Below are 26,729 nucleotides of genomic sequence, written 5' to 3' on the forward strand. Positions count from 1 at the left end.
TCGTGATGTAGTTGAGATAAAATCATGCAGAGAAGACATTTGTCCACTCTTACTATTTAAGGAGATCATTGTAGAATGTTCAAGAGACTGGGAATAGTAGGGATGTTGTAGAAAGATCTTTTTGGTAAAAGGCCAGCTGTTTACAAATATATAACTATTTTTGTCCCCAAAAAAAAATCATTGCAATTAAAGGTTTTTTATGGAATGCCACGGAAAAAACATTTGGTTATTAACACATATTTTGGGAAGGGCTCTTTTGAGCCCGCCGACCATTCCCATTAAGCTTTGTGTGAAAGCCATGGTTCAATAAAGATCTTTCACCTTTAAAAGTGGTCTTCACAATGCGCTTATCTGCTGGTGCTGCAGCGGCCATGGCGCACCAACCGGCCCTCACTTCTTCTCTGTGGGGGACTGCTTGTTGCCAACCTCGTCTCGCCATCTTGCCTTCCTTCACACGCTTCCTTCCAGGTAAACTTGCACTATTTTCATTTTGTAAAACTGCAATCCTTGTATCTTAAATTAACCTAATAAATAGTATTTTTTTTTCTCTTGTTTGCAGGTGAAAAGCAAAGGCCGCTCGTTGTGCTTTCCCGAAAGAAGTCCGGTTTTGCAGAGATTCTCTTCAATAGAAGGTGTTATAAATCTTGTAAATTTTTTATTACTATTTCTCTTCTTTGCTGTTTATTTTGTTAAAACGTTATCCTTGATGTAATTTATTATCTGCTTCAATTGTATGTATGTGCGAGTGTATGTGTGTATGTATGTCATAGTCACAAGAAACATTTTGAGGTTTTGAAGGTTCTTTACCTTCATTCCTCACTAAAAAAACCACAGGTTTTATAATAAAAATAAAATAAAATAAAAAATATATATGAATTTTGAAACCACTAGAATATGGTGTCATCCCACACATTCCAGGTATTGTCATTTTTGTTGTGGGCGAAGCATTGTAGAATTTGGGATTGTAATCATGGGATTAAGGAGATGAAGAACATAGGGTATTGGGATTAGAAAGAAAAAGAGATGGGAGAAGAAGAGGTGAAAAGAAAAGAAGAGGAGGAGGATGAGAAGACTAAGAAAAAGAAAAAGGGGAAAACGAGAGGAAGTGGAAGAAGGGAGAGGAAGGAGAAGAAAAGGGGAAGGAAGGAGAGGAGAGGAGGAGAAGGAAGGAGAAGGAGAGGGCTCATGGGCACTCAAGTTGCTACTATAGAAAGATCTACTCAAGGGGGAAAAAAAGAGAAAAAGTTTTGTTTTGTTTGTTTTGGAGACTTCACTAGTCAAGAGGTTTCGAGGTTTTTTAGCAACATTTTGCTTCGAAATGTTTCAAAGGTTTCAAAACGATGAAACATGTTTGTTTGTGACTATGATGTATGTATGTATGTATTTTTGTAGAGTGTTATGTATGTATGTATGTATGTATTGCATTTGGTTTTTCTTGTGACTTTGGAAACATCACCTCAGGCTCGCAGACAAGGAGAAAACACTTGAGAATTCAAAAAGGTCCCCATTGAGACGTGGAATAGTTTCGCCACAACTCCCTGTTCCAGATCATATACCAAGGCCACCTTATGTTGCCTCTAATCAACTCCCTGAGTTCTCAAAACAGCCACAAATACAAGATAGTCATGGCATAGATTGCATGAGAGCCTCGGGCCGACTTGCTGCCAGAGTTCTGAATTATGCTGGGACCTTAGTCAAGGTTAGTGCTTTCTCTATTCTTTTTTTGATCTTAAATGATAAGAGCTATAGGCTTCCATGCTGTTTCCTCTTGGCTTAGTGAAGGCTGAGTTGATGAGCGTTGGCTAGGTGTAAACTAAGTGGTAGGCTGGTATAACGAGTGGCAACATACGTGTAGGTAAGGACATTGATTACACTTCATTAGCTGCATGTTGAATAGCAACCTCCCAAATATTCAGGATCTCCTGAGTTTTAGAAGTGCAGTATTGAGCTTTCTTGATGTTGATTACTACAGTACACTATGTTTAACTTGCGGACTGAGGGTTGAAGGGCTTTGGAGTGCTTTGTTACTTGTAACTGTTGTTACACTATCTTGTCTGATGAGCCTCTGTTTTTCTTGCAGCCAGGTGTGACAACAGATGAAATTGACAAGGCAGTGCATAAAATGACAATCGAGGCTGGGGCATATCCTTCCCCACTGGGCTATGGTGGTTTTCCTAAGAGTGTGTGTACTTCTGTGAATGAATGTATCTGCCACGGTATACCAGACTCTCGGCCCTTGCAGGTCTGAATATGCTAATGCTAGTCTAGCTGCATCTAGTCTATAAGACTTTGGGTTTTGCAATGGTGAAGGGTTTTCTCACATATATATGAAAATTCCGGGTGGTGGGCAGTCTTTGCATGGGTGCAATTGCCTATCCATTCGAAGTCATTGCCTGGATGCAGCCTTTGTTGATGGGCACCTGTGCATGTGTAATTGGCTTTATTGCCTTCTACAGTTTGTGTTTTGAGAGATGCTTCACACACACCATGTGAACTCTTAATTATATGTATTTTGGCCTGAAGGATTGTGCTCAATGTGCAGGATGGAGACATTGTGAACATAGATGTGACCGTATACTTGAATGTAAGCTGTTTTAAAGTACATGCATGCAATTTGAAGTTAATGTGAATCTCCTTAGAGATGGTCTTATTGCATACTGAATCCCTTCTGATTTGTTACTTTAGGGATATCATGGCGACACATCGAAGACGTTTTTTTGTGGAACTGTTGATGATGATGCGAAGAAGTTAGTGGAGGTTTGCTTTATGCACTCTAATGTTCTGGTGGTCCTTGCTCTAACTTTGGGGTTCCGATTTGGTCAATGGCACACATTTGATTGTTTTTGCCTTTTGTAGGGCCCCTTTTGATGTGTGTTGCACTGCTAGAGTGTTGAGTGTGCTCTAGGATTTCTTCTTGAAATTCGAATGTGTGAAATGCATGTAACATGGGTAACGTAATTTTCATTACACAGTTCATTCTAAAAATCAGTGCATCTCAGTGGTTCATTTTAAGGGTAACTCACGTGTGTACAGCCTTCATTTATGAGGGTGGGATGTGGATAATAGTTCCAGTTTAAAAGAAGATTAGAAATGGATTCGTGCAGAAGATATTAACCAGGTGAAGTTCATATACCTGATAAACCAGACTGAGCACAGGAGGTTGCATGGAGCTGTGGGCTGTATTTGAGCACTCTATAGGTTGCTTGGGGCTGTAGATTACTCCTAATGGGGGGAGAGCTCCCAGGGCAGCTACATATTTTGGGGGAAGCTGATCCCCACTTGGCAAGGTTGAACTTCCTGGATCCTATTTGAAGGCATCGTCCCTCTTCCTTTACCAACTTCCTTCTCCAGCTGCTTTAATGATTGAGGGATCCGATGCTACAATCTCAAAATGTATATTGCTTTTTTTTTTTTTTTTTTTTTGGACATGGTTCCATGGTGGAATCTTTTACAAATTTGATGCTCATGGACTAAAGGATTTTTTTTTTTTTGACATGGTTTCTGTTGGAGGTTCAAATCTCGTGTGGATGATGGGGGATTGGAAGAGGGGGATGGAGGTGCCATGTTATCCCGTGTGGATGATGGGGGATTGGAAGAGGGGGAAGGAGGTGCCATGTTATCCCATATGCGATGAAAGGTGGGAAGCTGAAAAGACATAAATAGTCCAAAGGCATCCTCCTATCTTCACTCCCCATGAACTAGCAACGACAAACCCTCCCGCTAGCCCAACTCGGTATGTGCGCATCTTGGGTGTTAGTGATCCCAACTAGTGGGGCTGTTATGTGGTGTGTAAACATTGGCATATTGTTAGGGTTTGTAGGGCTGAGAAGACCTTCTTGTAGGTTCCAACTCAGCCCTCAATGCATTGGGCTCTTCCTCATGCATGGGTTCTTTACCACGTGATGGTTGCCCCATCAATGCACTGTCATAGACTCTCTCAAGAGGCTTATGCCTTCCATGCAAGGCATCGGAATCTTGTGAAGCACTTGATTGGCCCCTCGAATTCAGCACTTCCAATGGGTTGCCCTGGCTGTCCATTGAGTCAAGTGTTCGTACTTGCTTCCGATCTCAAAACTCCATGTCTCCACTTGAAAAAGAGAGATGACCGGGCTTTGATACCAATGTGATTGCTCCCTACAGGAGCCCTATAGATCGGAAGACAATATACACATATTTAGAACACTTAGCTACAGTTAACAATGGAAAACAACATTAGCAACATAAAAACTGAAAAAATACCAAAATACACATGACACCAGCACTGGGGTCCCCCTCCTCAATACATTTCGTATTTCTTGGAGTATTTATTAGTATAAGTGTCACGGGCCAAAAAGGCCAGATTTCTCCACATAGGGAGTGAATACAACTCAAACAAATTGGTTCAAGTCGATAAAGATGTGTTCGTCGGAGAAGTCTCATATCACAAACTCATTCCCACCTTCCCTGGGTGCACACCTGCCTTTCACTGGTCTTCCGGGACCGTGCACCAACAGGCACGCCTGTACTAACACAGACCAAGGGTACACTGCGAAGGGAATATGACCTGGTTCTCCCCAAATTCCTTCGTGAGTCTAACCTTCACTGGCTCTCAGAGACTCTGAGGGCACGGGTAGCACCACCCCACAACGAAAAATACTAACCACACTAGGAAGAACTTCTTGAGCATGGTCAGCAAATACATGCTTTGCTCCTGTTCTGCACAAAACTTAAAGAATTCTATGAATTTAAATTAACAAATTTCAGATTTACACAAATGAGAAAACATGAGGGCATGTCACGACCCTGATAATTTTTGGCAAGATGGTCATGTAAGATGTATCCCTGGCTCTGTGCTGGAAAACCCTAACCCTAACCCTAGAGGACCTGGAGGGTGTGGGCAGAGCTAGTGAATACCGGGCACGGTGGTCAGAGTGCAGGACATGTGTTAAAGTCCACCCTTGGGGTCAAGGTGACCCTAGGGGCATGGAATTTAATTAAAATAATCCCATGTGTGGAAGGGACCAAGGTTTTATTAAAAACCTTTTCATGGGGACTAAGGTTCCATGTAAATAAAGGGGGCAACTTCTTTTGGAGTTAAAAAAAACGTGGGTCTCTAGTTTTTTTGGGGCCACGCATGTGCTTTTTCTATAGGAGGGCTGGAGGCGAGCTCGTGGTTGTCTCATGAGAGTCACATCAAAAGCTTCAACATGTGGAAAGTGAAAAGGAAGTATAGTAGGCAGTGCAGGACTGTGTGTCTTTGCTTGTATGAGGTGAAGAGCAAAAGCTGAAGATGAAGCTCAGGAGAAAAGACACCAAGGACAAGAAGTTGTCTGCCAGGAATAAGAAGCAGTTGAAGTGTTATGGTGCAAAAGATGGGTTGAAGGCTATGGCTTTCAACACTTTGTCACCGGTGGTATCTTCACGGAGGCTGGGTTCGGAAGGTAGCTTATTTCTATGTTTAGTAGTGGTGATCTACTATACTTCATTGGGGACTTGTGCTTACTACTTGGGTGGAGTGTAAGCAAGTTTTGCATAGTCACAAGGGACGGGGGACGGTGACGGGGGATGGGGACGAGACGGGGGACGGCCATAAGTAGGGAACGGGGACGGGGGAGGGAACGGCACTCAAAAAATACTTTTTTTAAAAATTTTTCTACTCTGCACTTATTCTACTTTGGAAGTGTTGGGTTAAAGGCTAAATGCCTCCCTTGTATTTGTATATAGCCTTTTATAAGGCTCAATGTATACTTTTAAAGTCTTGGCCAAGTTCACATTGAACTTGGCCTAGGACTATTTTTAAAGGCCCAAAGGCCACAACAATAAAAAAGGGTAAGTGGGCTTCTAAAGCACACAAGCATTACCCCAACTCCAAGAATCGTACGTTTTCTCTCTCTCTCTCTGATTTTCGAATCTCCACGCTCACCCTCATAGAGGCTCACGCTCCATTTCTCTTGCTCAAGGCTTCAAGCCATTGCATCCGGCCTTCATCTCGTGCACTCTTTCATCCCTACAACTGGTATCAGAGCATATTAGGGTTACAAAACAGAAAGTGCAGGTGGCTGGACAGCAGCAAAACAGGTGTTTTTTAGCAAGATTTGGCGCTTCTATCGCGAAGCCCCTTGCTTCCGGAGTACTTTAGGGTACCTACAGTGCCAAAACAGCCCTAAACAGGCTGAAATTAGGGCAAAAACAGGTTATGACAGCAAAAACACAGGTTTTTATTTGATGTTTTAACTTGAGGGAACGATTCCTCTTGCTTCCCACAACCCGAAAACACCGAAATTGCCGCAAACAGGTCGCCAAAACAGAGTTTTACAGCAAATTTCAGATTTGCGCAGGTTTTTATAAGCGTGCGGGGGATGCATTTACATTGAGGGAAATGCAAATTGACATAATTTATGCACAATTGACCAAATTTGCTCATGTATGACCATTTGTGGCTCAATTCCATGCAAACTTGATGCTACAAATTGGGGCTTTTCATGCTACATGCTTCTACAGGCTGTGAATTAGCCTTATGTATGTCTTTTGAGGGTAAAAACAACAAAATTTGTTGTTTTTAGGCACAAATCAACTTGCTGTAATTTTCTGCGCAGAAAATTCAGAATTGATTTTTTGTGCCCAAACGGACCCGTTTTGCCTTAAATTGCTCCTGTGACCATTTAGAGCTGCAGTGCACACTTCTGTGAGGCTATACTCCGATTTTGGTGCATTTTTGCCCAAAATTTCAGATTGTTAGCCCTTTTGTGCAACTATGGCGTCATCCTCCGACGTGAAGAATCTCTTTGAGATCCGGCGGTTTGAGGGTACAGGTTTTGACCTATGGAAGGAAAGGATTCAAGGAATCCTCTTCCTCAAGGATTGTGACAGGGCATTAGAGGCAGAGAAGCCAGGGGACATGTCTGAGGATGCATGGGCTACTTTGAACAAGAAGGCTATTACGTACATAAAGATGGCCGTTTCTGACGAGATCTTGGTTGATCTCAAAGGTCTTGTCACTGCTTTTGAGCTATGGGCAAAGTTAAAGGCAACGTATGAAAATACAACGCCGGTCAACCAAGTGCATTTGATGCGAAAACTTGTTGGCATGCAGCTGGATGAGTCCAAGAGCGCTGCAGAGCACTTGTCGTTGTTTACAGGTACTTTATCACAGTTACAGGATTCTGGCATGCCTCCCTTTGAGGATAAGCTGAAAGCTATCTTCTTGCTTATGACGTTACCTGATTCTTGGGAAACATTGGTGGTTTCGTTGTCTAACAACCCCAATCTGACCTTTGATGGTGTTAGGGGTTCAATCTTGAATGAGGAAATCAGGAGGAAAGCAAGTGGAGAGGGAGGCAGTGCAGCCAACATGGTAAGAGGCAGGATAGAGAAGAAGACTGCCTATGCACAGAGAGGTAAGAGTAAGAGTAAGGAAAGGGGAAATGCCAGCAAGGGCAAAAGTGATGTGACTTGCTATCAGTGTGGCAGGAAAGGTCACAAGAAACCTGATTGCAAGTTCTACAAAGCAGAATTGGAAAGAAGAAAGAATGGCGGAGACAAAAAGAAAGAGAAGAAGGAAGTCAAGGTAGATGCACAGGACAGCTCTAAGGACAAAGAGAAGGCCAATGTGGCCTCAAGTGTTGTTATTGAGGAACTGTCAGATGTAGAGGACATTCTATGTGCTACTTTGTCAGCTGATGATCATGAGTTTGATGCCTCTCTCTATGATCATACACAGGATATGCAGATCACTAAAAGTGATCTCATTGATGCTTTGTTGACTGTGAACGATGCATTGTCTCAGACTTGGATTGTTGATTCCGGTGCCTCGTTTCATGTGACTCCTATTAAGGAGTGTTTTTCCACGTTTACTGCAGGCAGCCATGGCCATGTATACCTTGGAAACAATCATGCATGTTCCATTGAGGGTATTGGCACGGTGCATCTTTCTACGGATGGCACGAATGAGCTTGTGCTGCATGATGTTAGATATGTGCCGGGAATCAAGAAGAGTCTGCTTTCTGTTGGGCAGATGGATATGCATGGTTACAGCATCTTGTTTGAGAGAGGATCATGGAAAATGACTAAAGGCTCAAGGCTGATTGTGAAAGGCACAAAGAAAGGGACACTTTACTGCTTGCATGGCAAGGCCTTGTTGGGCAAGTTTATTGCCTTGGCTGAAATTAATTCCCATATGGAATTGTGGCATAAGAGGCTTGGCCATATGAGCCAAAAGGGCCTCACGAAGCTTTGTAACTTGAATAAGCTTGATACTAAAGGCACAAAGCTTGAATTTTGTAATGAATGTCAATATGGCAAGCAAGTGAAGCGTTCTTATTACTCCGGTGTCTCTCGTAAGCCATGTGTGCTTGATCTTGTCCATTCTGATGTGTGTAGCATGCCCGCCAAGTCTATGGGGGGTGCAAATTATTTTGTCTCTTTTGTGGATGACCATTCTAGAAAAATTTGGGTTTCTTTGATTAAATCTAAGGATGAAGCCTTTGCTGCGTTTAAGCGCTTTCATGCATTTGTGACCACCCAAACAGGTAGAAAGCTGAAATGCTTGCGTATAGACAATGGGGGGGAGTTCACAAGTGCTGAATTTACGAGATTTTGTGAAAATTTAGGCATTAAGAGGGAGCTTACTGTTCCATACAGCCCCTCTTCTAATGGTGTGGCTGAAAGATACAATAGGACACTTTGTGAGAGGGTGAGATGCATGCTGTCCACAGCTAATCTCCCACATGGTTTTTGGGGAGAGGCTTTGAAAACTGCAGTACACATATGCAATCGATCCCCTCACATGTCTATCAAAGGTGACATCCCTGAAGAGGTTTGGTCTGGCAAACCTGCTTCATATGATCACTTACGCGTCTTTGGCTGTGAAGCTTTTGTACATATTAGACCTGAGTTGAGAAGTAAACTCGATGCCAAGTCCATTAAAGGCCTCTTCATGGGATATGGTGAAGAAGGCGAAATGGGTTACAGGATTTGGTTACCTTCACTCAGAAAGGTTGTACGCAGCCGGGATGTTGTGTTTAATGAGGCAAAGCTGCTTAAACACAATTGTGCCTCTCATGGTGACCATAAAAAGGTCAAATTTCAGCATGTACAGCCACCTATTAGGCCTCTTTTAGACCCTCAGGATGCACCACATATGACTGAAAATGTTGATGAGCCAGTGGTGTTTGAGCCAGATGATGTTGGACAGCAAAATGAGGCTCCTGAAGGGCTTGGACAGCAGCCTATCAATGCTGAAAATGGTGCTGAAATTGATGGACAGCAGCCCATACTTGATGATGGTGTTATCCCACCTGATGTAAACCCATTTCCGGATAATGTGGATCATTGGGTGAGGCGTTCTACTCGTCCAAGACGGAATGTGAGTAGATACGATCCCTCTTTGCATTACATTATGTTGACAGATGAGGGGGAGCCTCTTACTTACAAGGAGGCAAAGACGTGTGAGCACAGCAGCAAGTGGGAGCTTGCTATGCAGGAAGAGGTTAAAGCTTTGCATGTTAATGATACTTGGGACTTGGTTGAATTGCCCAAAGGTAGGAAGGCCATTCCTAACAAATGGGTGTATAAAATCAAGACAGTTGATGCAAAACCCAAGTATAAAGCAAGGCTGGTTGCAAAGGGATATGCGCAAACAAAAGGCATAGACTTTCAGGAAGTGTTCTCTCCTGTTGTGAAGATGACCAATTTGCGTGTCTTGTTTGCCATAGCGGCTGTCCTTGATTTGGAATTAGACCAAATGGATGTACATACAGCTTTTTTGCATGGTGATGTTGAGGAAGAGCTTTATATGAAACAGCCCGAGGGTTTTGTGATTCCCGGAAAGGAACACATGGTATGTAAGCTCAATAGAAGCTTATACGGGCTGAAGCAAGCTTCTAGACAGTGGTACAAAAAGTTTGATGCGTTTATGCTCAAACATGGTTACAAAAGAAGCCATGCAGATCACTGTTTGTATACAAAACTTGATGAGGATGGCAGCCCTATCATTCTTGTGCTCTATGTCGATGATATGCTGATTGCTGGTAAGAAAAGAGGCACTGTTGATGCTCTTAAGCAACAGCTGAAATCTGCGTTTTCTATGAAAGACCTTGGGGCAGCAGAGCATGTTCTTGGAGTGAGAATTAGAAGGCAAAGAGACCAGCGCATATTGTATTTGTCGCAAGAAAAATACATTGAAAAGGTGCTGGACAGGTTTAACATGGCTGATGCAAAGCCACTTAGTGTGCCATTACAGCCACATGTGAAATTCTCCAAGGAAGATTGTCCCAAGTCTGACACGGCAACCAATGAGATGCAAAGTGTTCCTTATGCATCAGCTTGTGGTTCACTTATGTATGCTATGGTTGCTACTAGGCCTGACATAGCCCATGCAGTGGGAGTTGTGAGCCGTTTTATGGCTAATCCAGGCAAATTGCATTGGGATGCAATAAAGTCCATTATGAGGTACTTGAAAGGGACTAAAAACAAATGCCTCTGTTATGGTAAGGGTCCTTTGGAGTTGAAGGGATTTTGTGACTCTGACATGGCAGGTGATGTGGATACACGCAAATCCACAAGTGGTTATGTGTTTACTCTTGCAGGAGGTGCCGTCTCATGGTGCTCTAGACTACAAAAAATAGTTGCACTGTCTACTACAGAGGCTGAATATATTTCAGCCACTGAGGCTTCCAAGGAAGCCATATGGTTGGCACGTTTATGCAGGGAGTTTGGTTTGCCTGACAAGGCACCTATGCTTGGTTGTGATAGCCAGAGTGCCATATGTCTGGCAAAGAATGCCATGTTTCATGCGCGCACAAAGCATATTGATGTGCGTTATCACTTCATTCGAGAGGTGCTTGAGGATGGACTTCTCACTATGGTTAAAGTCCATACGTCACAAAACCCTGCAGATGCTCTCACTAAGTGCTTACCCAAAGCACAACATCAGCTATGCATACAGATGGTGGGAGTTACATAGCTGAAAGGCGCCATTTATGCCTTTAAGTGGGAGGTTGTTGGGTTAAAGGCTAAATGCCTCCCTTGTATTTGTATATAGCCTTTTATAAGGCTCAATGTATACTTTTAAAGTCTTGGCCAAGTTCACATTGAACTTGGCCTAGGACTATTTTTAAAGGCCCAAAGGCCACAACAATAAAAAAGGGTAAGTGGGCTTCTAAAGCACACAAGCATTACCCCAACTCCAAGAATCGTACGTTTTCTCTCTCTCTCTCTCTGATTTTCGAATCTCCACGCTCACCCTCATAGAGGCTCACGCTCCATTTCTCTTGCTCAAGGCTTCAAGCCATTGCATCCGGCCTTCATCTCGTGCACTCTTTCATCCCTACAGGAAGTACATCAAAATGAGCACAAATTTACACTAAAATGGTAAGATTTTGAGTCATATTAATAATTAAGTAGATACAAAATGCGGGTGTCACTCCATCCATCCACAATGAGGGAGACTCCGTTCCTCTCCCATTGCCGCTTTGTGTTGTCGGCCGCTTGCGCTACAATGCGCTTCTCCTTGTCGAGCAATGTAGTGCGCAAGCTCTCGGATGAGGGGGGCGTATAGGTTGAGCCATACTCCCCAATCTTCTTAACCATTACCTTGAAGTATTCCGACCTATTCAAGAAAGTAATTTACTAATGAGAAGGGGACTAGGATGATGAAAACATGAATGATGAATTGGCAATGATCGATTGCACTTACCTAGCCGCTTGAAAGGCAATGTGGTCGTGGAAGAAGAAGCGGGTCACCGCCATATCCACCTCCTCCTTTAACTTGGGGTTCCAATTCTCCCCAAGTGTAGATTGTCGCCGTGGGCCACGTAATGATTGAGAGGCCGTGGAGATGGAGAGTGCCGGTGTCGTGGATGGAGTAACATTCCGACTTGATGGTGAAGGTGATGGTGTGCATGATCCCGATCCACCACATGACTCCATGGTAGAGGCTTGAGTTCCTCTCCCCATCGTCGCGGGATCCACGGCCACTCGTGGTGTCCTTCTTGTCGCTTCGACCGCTTCGTAGACGCTAAGCTTGTCAAGAAGTTCCCGTCTCTTCTCGGGCGTGACATTCGTGCAAAACCTCACCTCATGTCCACTCTCATGCAAGAGGTGGGCTCGCACTTTGTCAGCGCCACCCGTTCGCCGGTATGGGCAAAGCTTGCATACCCATGGCCGAGAACCGCCTCCATGAACGGATGTGGTGTAGTTTACCTCCTCCCACCATGTCCATCCCGTTGTCCTTCTACGAGAAGCCCCGGCACGTGAGGAGGATGCCATGGTTGAAGATGGCTTGACTCTTGAGCCTTGAGGAATGAGAGAGAGAGAGAGAGAGAGAGAGAGAGAGAGAGCCTTGAGGAATGAGAGAGAGAGAGAGAGAGAGAGCCTAGAGGCTTGGAAGTTGGAAGACTTAAGAGGCTTGAGGGAGAGGTGAGACCGTGAGAGCCTAGGCCCTAGAGCTTGGAACTTGGAAGTTGGAAGAGAGAAGATTCAAGGAGCTTGAGCCTTGAAAGCTTGAGCAATGAGCAATGAACTTGTGTGTGCTTGTAGCCTTGTAGAGGTGGGCTCTTATATAGACAGGCAAGAGAGAGAGGAAAGCCTCAAGGGCAAGAAAGAGAGAGAGGGCCAAGGCCCAACAGCCATAAACAGTTAGAAGAGCCTAGGCCCAACACCCATAAACGGCTACGAAGGCAGGCAGGCAGGCAGGCGGCGCAGGCGGCGCAACGGCCAGAAACGGGCGCGGGCGCAGGCGCAAGCGCAACGGCACAGGCCGTCCCCGACAGCCGTCCCCCGTCCCTGCGTCGTCCCCTGTTTGAAACGCCAGTCGGGGGACGTCCGTCCGTCCCCGTCCCTGCGTCGTCCCGTTTCGGTGTCCCAGCGGTCCTAGGCTCCGTCCCCGCCGTCCCCTGTGACTATGAAGTTTTGGGTGCCTGAGGATGTATCAGATGAGGCTCAAACGGAAGTGGAGGAACTTAATGAGGTTCTTATTCCCGAGCAGATACTGGCACATAAGGAAAGAAAGGTACAAGGTAAAGTTTCCCGTCGCTATCTTGTGAAGTTTAAGAACTATTCACCGATGGATGCGAAGTGGATAGAGGAGGGTGACTTATCAGATTCACCTCAGGTATGGCATCTTTATCTTGATGCCTTCGAGTTAGAGCTGACTCTTGCTATGGCTCATTCAGGTTGAGCAGAGCTGGGGTCTGGAGTGTTGCCTGATGCTCAAGAGGGGGGTAGCACCTCCGCTCCCTTGTTACAGACAGGCTCAGTTGTCATCTAGGAGTCGCTTGGTGACATCTTTGTATTCACCCGAAGGTACTGGAGACTGACAGTACATCTACTTATGGGACTTCTATGATATTGTGTACTAGTCACATGAGATGGTAAAGTTGGGTATGGTTCACAGTCGGCCGCACCATGAATTATAATTGCAACTATGGATAACTCTGTCTATGCCTATGAATAACAGAGATGGTTTTTGCCTTTGGAACTAAGGTATGACTGAGGAAGATTGGGACATTGATCTTTGTCATATGGTTCTGGCTGTTCTTGACCACAGGATCGGTCAATTGGATATTGAGATGATGCTATTTGTGGAGTTGGTCTCCTTTGGAATGGCATGGTTTGGTTGAGCTCAAAGTCTGTGGCAACCTGAGCTAACACTTTGAGACTCTATGGAGATCATAAGTCTTGCGAGCAGTCCTAGAGTTGGTTTGGTTCATGGCTATATGGATCGAACTCTATTTGTGCATGTATGCATACACTTTTTGAGGTATTATTGTATTCTGGTGCCATTGGATCTTGGTACCCTTGAGAATACATTGGGAATACTCCGGATTGTGTCGTGTGAGGCATGTATGTTGGTATGATACATCAAGTACTTTATTATGTTCATGGATGCACCATTGGGTGTGGCTCCTGCGGGATGGCCATGTACAGAGTGGGCTGCAGCTTACAGGCTAGTTTCTCTGGACACACAAGTGGCCAGGACTGAAGAGGAACACGCAGCTTTTTGAAGGCTAACTTGGGCTGTCAGTGTAGCGCACAGGGTCTTGTGCATGTGCTTACAGTTGCTGGCGAGTTGGATTGCTTGCGCAGATGGTCATAGGGCTGGTCCGCAGGAGGATAACACTGTAGACATAGTCACAAGGAATGGGCATTTTTAGACTCGGGAATGTTGGGGATGGTAGCAACTTCCCGTTTCCATTCCTGTCCCACGTCACTCTATAGTCACAGGGAATGGCCATTCTCAATCTTTTCCGTCCTCGTTTCCCGTCCCCGTTTCGCATCCCATGTGACTATGACTGCAGAAGACCATGTAGGCCTTTGGCAGCGAATAGGACACTCTAGTTGGACTGTAGTGTACAGCTCCTTTCACCCATAGGTGGCTACTGGACAGAGGTGCACAAGTGTGTTGGTCCTCCTTGCAACAGGGATGTTTTGAGATTGTTTGTGGTTTGTTTTGCTTGGCTGCAAGTACACTGTGTACATGGGTTATTGGCTACTAGTACAAGGTCACCTGGTTATGTTTCTTGGCATGGGAGCGACGCAAGCTCTCATGGGTGCATACCCATGGAGCAGATTGCTTTCTTCCTGCTTGGAAGGAACAGAGGGACCTACAGTTTTGGGCATACCTATGTCACATAGTTGTGGGGCAGAAATACAGCCAGACATATTCAGTAAGAGCTCTCTCTTTTGTTTGTGTCTTGTGTTGGCACTACATTTGAGTATGTGCCGAGAGTGTTTTCACGTGGGAATAGGACATGGGTTTTATACTGGGCTAGACCAGATGTTTAATGGGGAAACAGGTCACCCGATGTTTGCTGAAATAGGTCATTGTTTCATGTGGAAACATGTTTTTGGGTCTCTCTTCGAGATAGGTCACATGTAGGTAGTGGTCACAGTAGTGGATACATGTTTGGTACAGCCTTGCTATTGATTGGACAGGGGATAGGGAATCCATAACTGAGATGGATAGTACCCTTGGAAGGTAGAGAGGAAGTGTCCAGGTGTGTACTGTATGGTATGCTATGTTGTGATGCGAGTTCTCTTTTGGGAGACAGTTTGGGAGTCTTTGTTGTGATGTAGAAGCACTGGATGTGTCAAGGTGTGATGCTGTCCATGGGGTGAGAGACTGTGGATGGTTGTGGCAGCCTTGACCGAGGGAGAAAGCTTCTCTATGCAAGACTCATGTGAAAGAGTCTTTGGGATGTGAACAATGGCTGGATTTGTTTGTGGATGCCAAGTGGATATGAAGCCATGATGCAGGGTCTTTGCAGGCTTCAGGAGTTCTACTGTGATGACTGAGTTTCCAGCCTTATTGTAATCAAAGCTTTCTTATAATCAATTAAAGAAATACTACAAGGGACGCCATTGCGTTTTGGGGCCAATCGGTGTTTGTGTACTGTTTGTAGGAGCACTCTAGCTCCCCTTGTTTGTTTTCCTTTTCTTGGTCCTCAAAGGTGTTGAAGTGTTGTGTGTGCAAGTTTGTTTTTGCACTGCCCTTTGGTTTCGTCTGAAGACCGAGGCCGGTTTACAAGGCACTTCGTGCAACAAGTACAATCTGGTGCAGCAGGTACTATTTAGCAAGTACAGTCCAGATTCAGCCGGTACAATCCAAATGTAACATGTGTGAAATTCAGCAGCAGGTACCATCAGATTTCAGCAAGTTTAGTTCAGATTCAGCACGCGTGTGGGTTTTCAGCAGCAGGTACAGGGCAGCAAGTACAATTTGGTTTTCAGCAGGTACAATCAGGTACAATCCAACAGGGCAGCAAGTACAATCTGGTATTCAGCAGGTACAGTCCACGTGGGCAGCAAGTACAACCAGATTTTCAGCACACGTGTGGGTTTTCAGCAGCAGGTACAATCCATGGGAAGCAGGCGATCAGAAAAATGCAGCTAAACCAGCCCTAGAAGGGGTAGGCGATGGAGATCAAGGGGGAGAATAGTAGGCGATGAGAGGAAATGAGCAACCAGCTTCCCACGTGTGATTTATTTCTATAATAACTAATGCAAGAGTTTATCCAAAGATTTTTAAAAAGAGTACATCATATTAAAAGGGTATTTAAAATGCTTATGGACACCCTAATATAATAATGTCCAGTCCCTAATTTAAATGTGTGAACAAATGGGCTTATAAATATTAAAGTTGGCCATAACTTATAAATTTTACATTTTAAAAAGGAAAAAATAGTAATACTTACCACCTGTTCACATGCCACACCAACGAGTCAGCAAACAACATTCCACGGTACTCTGGAGGCGTCCCCGTCCAGTGTACTGGCATGGCATAATAGGCAAACACACGCAAACAAGTCATGCAAAAACAAATTTATGCATGCAGGCATAAATGCATGTACACATGTAATGGACGAAATCTCCCTTTCATGAAACTTGTACAACAAGAAGTTCCTGTCAGACACAGAACTGGCGCGACAGAAATATAAAAAAATGTCGTGGTCTTCCTATGGAGTGACAGTGCCATAGGTAAGACACCATCCTAGCCATACACGGGTGGCACCAACAGGCTCCCGTCCATACAGCACGAAGCGAGTCACACATGGGTGGCACGAAACTAGTTCCCGTCCATGTGACGCAGCACTGGTCACGCACTGGTGGCACTAATCTGGCTGCCGTCCATGCTCTTTCACATGGGACACTGGCTTGGCTTCATGTGAACATGGCACAAATCTGGCCGCTCCATGGAGTGACAGTCCCATAGAAGTGGCTCCAAAAATGGAGATGGACCAAATGGTGACACCAGCCCAATCTGAACCACTAAAAGCATGTAGCTGTGACTCACCCCCCTTTGGATAAAATAATCCAAAATACTGAGTGGCTTGTAAATAGCGAAAAACCCGCTTAATAGCCTGCCAATGCTTCGTACCTGGGCTATGCATAAATTTGTTCAACTGTGAGACCACATACTGTATATTTGGCCTCGTGTGTAACACATAAAGAAGGGATCCAATAGCTTGCTGATACAAACTAGCATCAAAAGAGTCTCTTGCATCTTGAAGACTAAGTCGAGTACCTGTCTCCATAACTGTAGTCACAAGTTTACAGTCTTCAAGATTAAACCTCTTTAATAGCTTCTGTATATATTTAGACTGCAGCATAACAATGCCATCATTGTGTTGCATAAACTGAATCCCCAAATAGTAATGCAAGGGCCCCAAATCTGACATCTCAAACGATGACTGTAAATCAGCCTTAAAGGCTGAAATCTGATCTATATCGGGTCCCGTGAGCAGCATGCCATCAATGTATAGAACGATGACCAAAAATGTGTCCTTACTCCTCTTCACATAGAGGGTACTCTTTGTTGGACTGTTGCAAAAATCATTTGGAATCAAGTATACATGAATCTTCTCATACCATGCATAAGGCCATAAAAGAGCCTTTTTTAACCTGCATACTTTAGACTCTTCTTCTTTTACAACAAAACCATTCTGCTAGCCAACTGCAGCATCTCCCACATATATAAGCATGATGCATCTAGTCATTTTCAGCATAACACAAGCCATAGTTTCATCATCATTCATTCATGGCAGTAGTAGAGCGTAAGTAGAAGGGCTAAGGGTCAGTCCATAGGCTGACCACAAGCCTGAATCATGTACAAGCATTGGTTACCTTTTTGTACCATATGAATAAAGAAAACTTGACACCTAATCTCTCTCCTCTCCGTCTTAATCATATGATAATTAGCATTAATGTTCTTAAGTATGCTTAGGGCTGTGGATCAATACAGCAAGGCTTCCGCGCATGCAACAGCTAAGAAGGCCAAGTGGATTCCATATCTTTTGAGTTTGAGGAGCAAGGACATCTCCCCAGTGAGGTCCTTCTTTGCCCACCAGGTGTCTTTGAAAGGGGGGAGGGAGAGAGAGAGAGAGAGAGAGCTCTTAGGGTACAAGCACCTTAACATGCACGTTCCTAAAAGGTGAATTTGGGCATGTTCTTGGATTCATCTAGGTATATATCTAGCTACAGCTCACTAATGCTTGAAAGTGTCTTAATCTTTTGTCTACATCGCATTTTTGTAGGTATTGTTCTTGCTTCATTCTTATATTCATTATCTGAATTAGTATCACTTCCACCTTGCTTATTCTTCTTCTGAGAGAGAGAGAGAGAGAGAGAAATGAAAAGAAATGTTATATTAACGTCTTCAAAAGGCCATAATGACCTATGAGACCAAAAAGTTACATCATGGTGGATCTGATACAATGTCTGGATAAAAAACCAGGAAATGAAATAATAAAGATGATACTACTGGCACCTAGAAAATGAAACTGGAACTGGAAGGTAAACAGAAACCCTTATAGGGTGTGAATATAGTGAGAGGGGGGGGGGGTACGCTATGGAGGTGAGTGGAGTACAGTGAGGGGATACAATATCATGCGGGACGGGGGGTACACTATGGAGGTGCCTCCATCTCATAATATGTGCCGCATCGGATGCTGGTGGATCTCCTCAATATCCTCTGTGGTCAGCACCCTGACTGGGTGTCTCGCATGTCTCGCAAGAATAATCCGAATCCGTGGTTGCAACCTCCGTCTATGCTGGGATGCCCTCCCCCCTAGTCGTGGGCGTCTGGACCACCCAAAGCTCAATCGCATGATCAATCAGTGTACTGTTGGTGTGGGCGGTATCCATGTCCTGCTGCTGCTGTGGTCCATCTGGTGCAGTGGTGGCTGGATTAAAGAAGTCTGTAATGTGCCTCTGAGTCTGGCTCTCTGTGCGCCTAAGCAGGCTAGCATAGAGAGAGAGAGAGAGAGAGAGAGAGAGAGAGAGAGAGAGAGAGAGAGAGAGAGCTTAGCATAGAAGTACCTAGTTAGAGGTCACTAATTCTTGGAAGTGTCTTAATACTGCATCCACATTGCATGATTGTTATTGTAGCTTTTACTTTTTGCAGGTATTGTTCTTGCTTGATTTGTTTTTATTATTTGAATAACACTTCCACCTTGCTTGGGAATTTTTGTTATAGGTGACGCGCATATGTTTGGAGAAAGCCATTGCAATTTGTGGTCCTGGAGTAGAGTTCAAGCAGATAGGAAAGACAATAAAGTAAGTACTTTCAAATCTATACTGAAGGGCTTAAGAATACTCATGGTAGTCAACCCACAAGACTATATAACTATCAACTCCATTATGCATAGTATGGACTAGATACTACGACATTCCCACTGAAGTCATCAGTGCCCAATAGTGGGTGTAGAACTCTGTATCAAGATATGCTCACACACACACACACACACACACACACACACACACATAAAAGCATATATTCACACAAAGCGCTTCGTATTGAGTTTCTGTCAAACCTCCGGAGATGCAGGGCAGACTCGGCCATAATGAAGCCTAGCACTAAGGGAAGTAGCAAATAGAAAGAATTAGTACAGCAAATAAGTAGATGATAGGGCAAATGCACCGCTAAAGATAGAAAGAATAAGCACAATATCAACTGGCCGCAACTCGGATGAAAACTTCACAATGTGAAATCTGCATGTCTGCTAATTCGGCTGAATTATATACCTAGATGAATCAAGGAACATGCCCAAATTCACCTTTTAGGAACGCGCATGCTATATACTCATGGTAGTCAACCCACAATACTATATAACTATCAACTCCATTATGCATAGTATGGACTAGATACTACGACATCCCCACTAACGTCATCAGTGCCCAATAGTGGGTGTAGAACTTTGTATCAAGATATGCTCTCTCACACACACACACACACATAAGAGCATATATTCACACAGCAAACGCACCGCTAATTCTTTCTATTTGCTACTTCATGTAGCAAATGAATACTTATCACCTGTTCACATGCCACAAACCATGTTAGAATACAGGGCATTCACACGGCTCATGGGTGGGCATCCCGTGCTGTGAACTGGACAGGTCATAGCAAGCATTTATACGAAAACAAGTCAGGCAAAATCATTTTCAGGCAGGCAGAGATGCGTACACATGCATTATGCAATGGATATATCTCCCATTCTTGGAACCTGTAAATAGTAGGTCTTTTCAAGCACAGAACAGGCTCAGTGGGAAGCCTAAACTGGGATCCCTCACAGTGGGTTCCACGTCGTGGCCACACTACGGCTGACACGAGGCTTGGCCTCCCGTGGGTGACGCGCGTCCTAGCCTTAGTATGGGCGACACGAAACTCCCTGGGCTCCCATACCTTGGCACGAAATAGAGGAAGACCACTTGGGCAGCCAAATGGTGACAATGACAAGATGGACACATGTAGAAAACAAGCTCAAAACAAGACATGTTAGCCTTGCATTTTTGGGGCAAAAAGAAGCAAAAGTATGTAAAGAAAAACGTGGAAGAAAAAGTATGAAGAATCAACGCAAAAAGTGTGTATATATATATATATATATATATATTCCGCTGCGCATTGTGACATGGTATCAGAGCCCGGGCGTGTGTGGTCTTCGGCGGCTGAGGCATGTGTGGTCCTGGGTGACCCCCTCGCGCCTCGATGGCTTGTGGAGCTTGAATCGAGGGAGGGTGTTGGAAGGTTGGCGATTTCGAGCGTGTGATCTATGGCTAGAAGGTGCGTTGGATTATTCCATAAGTGGAAGCATGGGAAGTTGAAGAGCCATATATAGGCTAGAGTGGCACCTTGTCATAATCATCTCCTCCGGCCGGTGTTTTGGGAGGCAGCTCACCGGGGGATGGGAGCCCGGTCGTGGAGCTCGATGGTGATGCGTCCCCTACGTGCGTTAGTCTTCCGCTGCGCATTCTGACACCTGCATTATCATGTGTACAGATTGTATATACCGTCATAAGGCCAGATGAATCAGAACTTACGAATAATTATCATGTGTACAGATTGTACCGGATGTATTTGATGATTGTACCTTTTGTACCGGTTATTGTACTTGCTGATTGTACCATGTGTTACCAATACCTTGGTGTCTGGTGGAGTTTTGGGGACAAATAATAAATCAAGTGGGTTATATCTTTGTGCGGGAAAATGCTTTGACTACTTGTCCCAAGACCTAAACCTGATGGCAACTCATGACTCGCCCCTAGATGGCTCACAAAATCCTCCGTACTCATCCTGAATCCTCCAAAATATCATGGGAACTTTTGAAGGATACGAAATTGGGCACTCCTGTACAAGTATGGCCATGTGGCACCATACGGATTCACGTGACACCCTTTGTTGTCACAGGTTTTTCACTCCACGTTTTCCACACCTTTTTGGACTTTCTAAAATTTGAAGGCTTTTTGTTGGATAACTCACTTCTACGTATTTTATCACATAAAAAATGTGTGAAGATTTCATTTGTTTGTCCCAAAGTGTAAACGAGTTGGTAAGGAATTGGAGTCCCAAGTGTGAGGTCACGGGTCCCATTCCTGCTTGCTACAGCAGATGGACATGATGTACGTAATTTCACCATTTATTTATTTTTTGTTTTGAGTAATACCCTCTTTAAGCTTACAGATTTTTTATTCATAAATAAGTATACAGCTTTTTACTCATGAGATATACGTCATAAATAAGTATACATCTTTTTACTCATGAGATACACACAAAGCACGTCAAGTTAACTACTCATGAAGTATGTTAAGTTACCACTCATATTATACTTTACATCTACTACTCATAATATACTTCCAGCTCTTTAACCATAAAAATGCTCAAATTCTTTACTCAAAATTCCCACATCACTTAAAGAGACCTCCATATAAAAATCTAGCTTTAAATTTTCAATAAAACCCCTCAAAATGAATGCTCCATATCATGAAGCCCTGCGGCCCTATCCCTGCAATAACTAGGTGTAAAAGGTAAAAGATTGCATGACAGACAAAAGCAGTAAAACCAACAATAGAGCTCAAGAGACCTCATAATTTTCAGTTAATATACTTCCAGCTCTTTAACCATAAAAATCCTCAAATTCTTTACTCAAAGAAAACATCAAGTTAAACATGGAAAACTGCAAAAATGCATGTGATACATGGCCTAGTTATTTTTATAAGAGACCTCAAGTTTTCCCACATCACTTCAAGAGACCTCCATCTGAAAATCTAGCTTTAAGTTTTCAATAAAACCCCTCAAAATGAATGCTCCATATCATGAAGCCCTGCGGCCCTATCCCTGCAATAGCTAGGTGTAAAAGGTAAAAGATTGCATGACAGACAAAAGCAGTAAAACCAAACAACAGAGCACAAGAGGCAAATAATCTATTACTAAAACCCAACCGGGGAAGGGTACTCCGTCTTCTAAAGACGCTAAGATGGACAACAGTTCTAGCTCTAGTAAGGAATCCAAGCCTAAGAAAATCCTTGAGGAAAAGGCTAAAGCAGGCATCACTGGAGGCTATCTTCTTCCAGAGGAGCAACGGAAGTACCAGTCAGAAAACTGATGTTTCTATTGTCATACCATTGGGCAAGGTAAGAAGGATTGTCAGAATTGGCAAGCGGAGCAAGCCTCCAAAGAGCCTCCTGCCATAGTTGCCACAACATCTCCCGCTCCTCTAGCACCGCCTGCTACTGCTAATGCAGTTCAGCTCTTACCTTGTATGCATCCCATGCCATCTGTGGTGTTTGATGCTAAGTAGGAGGGTGAGGCTGCAACCACATAGAAAATCTTGGTCCGAGCTTCTGGCTCTGCCAAGGGTCACTAGTTTGTAGTCCTTTTTGACATGGGCAGTTCTGAGGACGCCATCTCTCCCATTTGGCTACCAAAATGAGCTGTACCTTAGTGCCTTATCATTTGGAGGTGGACGGGTTTACACCTGGCCTTTCAATCTACATATCTCAAAAGACAACAATTTTCTTTTCAAGATCAAAAGTTCTCATTCCAGCGAGATTTCATTGTCTCGCCTCTTTTGGGGTGTGACATGATCTTAGGAATCTAGTGGTTTCGCTAGTATGAACCCATTTCCAGTTGAGGGCACCAGAATGAACCCATTCCTAGTTGGGGGTAGGACGCTTTTACTATTTGTAAAAAAGGTTTTCTTGCGCTTTTCATGATTCGTGGGGATAGGAACATTCTTGGCATTCCTTTGATTTCTCATCTCGAGGCCCGATGAGCTATTTGCAAGGGAGCAGAAGGACCATTGATCTATGTTCGTGCTTAGAAAGCTTCTACCTCATCAATAGCGGCTGTCTCATATTCATCTTCAGTCCCTCGGTTGGCAGACCTCGTTTCGCGACACTAGGACATTATGCTTAGGGACGATCTCCCACCCCCTGTTCTGAGGATCATCATATCAATTTGGTCCCTAATGATCATGACTATTGGGGAGATATGGGGTAATGTTTAAATGGAAAGTGGTGGCCATTCAGAGTCCTATATTTGAAGGGACAGGTTTAGAGTGTAAGAGAGCTTCGCAACGCACATGCTAGTGTAGATGGAGGCTTGTGGAGGAGTTTAAGAACCCGAAGGCTTCTGGCCTATGAGAGTGGCAGGCTGGGAGCAGGAGCCACATTTGGAGAGCAGTGACTTGGGGGAAAGCAGCATGCACACACAGCAAAGGAGGGCGGCGACTAATTGGGTTTTTGGTTGGTTGTAGAGGTGGTGTTTTTATTCTTTTGGGGTTTGGGGGGGGGGGGGTAGTAAATAAGGGGAACCTCTTTTGTGCAATTTTTCCCTTAAGAGCCCATTCTGTCCCTTGACATACACAGACCAGCAGCCTATTAAGTGCCAGATTTGGTGCCATAAATTTAGTGTCAGATGGACAACAAGGCGCATTCTAATGACTAGACACACGAAATGTTTGGTATCATAAAAAAATCTTGTGGTGAGTTCTATTAAATGACATCAACCAAATGACATGACCGATAGTAATTTGGCATAAGTAACGTTTTTGTGATCCTACTAGAGCTTAATCGTAGTATCGTTTTTGTTTCACAGTTTAAGGATCATGACTTCACAATATTTATGCAGTGATCATGCAGATAAGTTTGGTTATGGTGTAGTAAGGCACTTTGTTGGTCATGGAGTTGGGAAAGTTTTCCACTCTGCCCCGACAGTTTTACATTACCGTAACAATGATGGCGGACGTATGGTTGCTGGACAAACCTTCACAATAGGTAGGTTTGTAACGTCAAGCCAGTAATTTCTTGTGATACTGATTGATTCTAAACTGTGTCACAAGGTAGCCATAGACTGTTTTCCGCTGATTACCACCTGATTGTTGCAGAGCCCATGTTGACAATGGGGAGCATGGAAGATGAGATTTGGGATGATAAATGGACTGTTGTCACAGTGGATGCTAGTCTTTCAGCTCAGTTTGAGCACACACTTCTTATCACCGAGAAAGGGGTGGAGATTCTGACTGTTGCTTGATCCAGCCTCTTCCTGCCCTACAAGAAGATATGGAAATTTATATCAAACTGGCCAAGTCTGTTCTAACTATTTGCCTAACTCAAAATTCCACAGCTGTATTTTAGGTAAGTCATTCTTTTACAGTAGTGTTTAAGTACCCTCGCTGATAAATGCAAGCCCGGGTAAGGGATGTGCTTCTGGACGTTGTAGTCAATTGTCTTTTGAGCTTCTTTGGTGTTCAAATAATATTCGCTCATGACCTACATTACAAAGGTTGTGATATCTCATTTGAGAGCGGGATTTTTCTCTACGTGGAAAAAGACAGCAAGCAAGCAGAGATAAATAGTGACAAGTGAAGGATCCATAGCAAAAAGTTAGTACTTGTAAGAAAGCCATTCTCTTGTCACCATTGATGAGGTGGAATCCCTCTCAACAGCTCATGCACGCAACTTGGTTATGCCTTCACGATTCATGTTAAAATCTTGACAGCAATACCCAAGAGGTTAAAGATTCTGTTTTTTTATCAAGGCCACTTCATATCGCAGTAAGCCGCCGAGCATTTTGATGTAAGTGAATGTGCAATGTCATCTTTTTTATTTGCTCGGGGCCCAAATTCATGTGAAGGGGCCACAACATTTCCTTTGTGTAAAGAAGTGTGATACTGTACATCCCAGTTTATCATTGTGTAGGAGCATGGTTAGGGCCGCAACCCTAAGTACATAAATCTTTTCAAGTCATTATTGATGATATCCTAGTATTCTTAGGATGTGAAATTTGGGACGAGCATTTTTTGAAGGCTAGGGAGTAGGATAGTGTAGCAAGTCTAGCACATTTTATATGCACTTGCCACCTTGATTATTCTTATTTTTTGGTGTGACGAGAGGTATTTTTTTTGGTTATGGGAATTACGTTCTTTTATTCCATTAAACGAGCGACAAGAGGAGAAGGGAGCTATTAGTGATTAGATTCAACATCAAAATAACAATACTAATATCAATCAGTGATTAAGATTGTGTAACAATGATACTCTTTGTAAGAGCTCATGATTCCATGTTCGTTCTCATCTTCTTCACTAAAAATTATCCGCAAGAGAGGTGTCTCAAACCTGTACTCATTCACAGAGGAGGGAAAAGCTTCCATTACACAAGTTGTAGCTACACAAATGAGCGAATTTGCATTGGTGACGTGTGAGGGAAATGTAGATCATCCGAATATGTTACTTTTTAGTAAATATTCATTTTTTAGCAATTTTTCTTTTTTATTCCAAAGATGCTTTTTATTTATGCAAACATTGATGAAGTGTGGTAATTGTGGTTCTTGGAAACCCATCAATTTGTTGTCCCCCTCTACTCTATTTGGAAAAATTTGACTCGTTATATTGAGAGACTAGTGAAGCCTCATAACCATGGTGGTGTTTGTAATTGTGCTTTTTTAAGCATACCTTGCTAGTGTCAATTCAGACTTTGTGTGATCGGTCAACTTCAACTTTAGTAGTAACATAAGATTCTCTTACCGTCCCATCGAGAAATCGTAATATTAAGGGCTAGAATTATAAACCATATTGTGCTATTGATCCACTTTCTCATGGGTTTTTAAATGAGCAACTAAAACAGTACTTGAGGGATCAGTCAATTATGTGTAGTGATTGATCTCTTGTTAATCTTGGACTTTGTTTGCTAATGATCCTTAGACTCTCAAGACATTGGAATCTTAATCATAGACAAAGCTTCCTCTAGTGCCCACATTCATGATTATAAGTAATTGTCATCGGATTGGTGTCAATGATTTTATAAATTTAATAACGAAAATGCATCTATTGTAGAGCTATCACTATAGAAATTTTTGATATCTTTCAGATGAAATTGCATCACCTGGGGTCACGATCATGTAGTATTTTTGATGTCTCTCAAATGATACGGCATCACTAAGGGTCACCACCATATAGTATTTTTAACCATACGCGGTTTGCAAACCCTAAATTTTTGACATATAAGAAAATTTATTTTTCCTAGAATTATAGGTCATAATCAATAAGACTATACTAATTTATCACCGAAGTTGCATATCCATAGCAGTAATGAAGGTACTTTTTAAGCTTTTTCTCCAAGAAGTTTCTTGAGATAAAAAAAAACTCTTGCTAATATAGTGTCCAATGTTACTTTTTCACTCGAGCCAAGCACTAATTTTGCTCTAGAGAATAAACCACTTTTGGACTAATCCCAATTTGATTCTTGAATATTTCTTAAAATATCATGCTTGTTTATGTTTTCATTCCCGACGAGATTTTCCATGAATAGAGAGGTTTCAACTACAAAATGTAGCTTTCTCAACCTAGTTTTGTTTTATATACAAACCCAACGGAGAACTTTGGCTGACCACAGTGTTTGAAGCTAGACACATGTAGTAGCTCTTGATTAATAAAACCAATGAAATATATTTTTATGATGCTTTACACACTTATATA

The 26,729-nt window shown here is 43.3% G+C and overlaps 1 protein-coding gene across 2 annotated transcripts; it reads left to right on the forward strand.

The window, feature by feature from the left end:
- The first annotated feature begins 260 nt into the window (after window positions 1-260).
- On the forward strand, window positions 261-24,792 carry MAP1D (methionine aminopeptidase 1D). Of its 2 annotated transcripts, none has more exons than XM_086798400.1 (9): window positions 261-468; window positions 560-632; window positions 1,462-1,699; window positions 2,081-2,242; window positions 2,543-2,584; window positions 2,686-2,757; window positions 18,953-19,032; window positions 23,852-24,030; window positions 24,141-24,792. In XM_086798400.1, the coding sequence occupies exons 1-9, from the start codon at window positions 342-344 to the stop codon at window positions 24,284-24,286; spliced, it is 1,119 nt and encodes a 372-aa protein (XP_086654526.1). In that variant the 5' UTR covers window positions 261-341; the 3' UTR covers window positions 24,287-24,792. The 2 variants fall into 2 exon arrangements, with proteins under 2 accessions (XP_086654526.1, XP_086654527.1); XM_086798401.1 differs by having other exon boundaries at window positions 266-468; window positions 23,885-24,030.
- The last annotated feature ends 1,937 nt before the right edge of the window (window positions 24,793-26,729 follow it).

Source organism: Cibotium barometz, chromosome 5, assembly GCF_041138505.1.
Source record: "Cibotium barometz isolate CiBa-2024 chromosome 5, ASM4113850v1, whole genome shotgun sequence".
Lineage (NCBI taxonomy): Eukaryota > Viridiplantae > Streptophyta > Polypodiopsida > Cyatheales > Cibotiaceae > Cibotium > Cibotium barometz.

Coding starts and splice junctions, on each gene's coding strand:
- MAP1D (XM_086798400.1), top strand. CDS start 342: ATGCGCTTATCTGCTGGTGCTGCAGCGGCCATGGCGCACCAACCGGCC. Junction 469..559: donor CTTCACACGCTTCCTTCCAG/GTAAACTTGCAC, acceptor TCTTGTTTGCAG/GTGAAAAGCAAAGGCCGCTC. Junction 2,758..18,952: donor ATGCGAAGAAGTTAGTGGAG/GTTTGCTTTATG, acceptor TTTTTGTTATAG/GTGACGCGCATATGTTTGGA.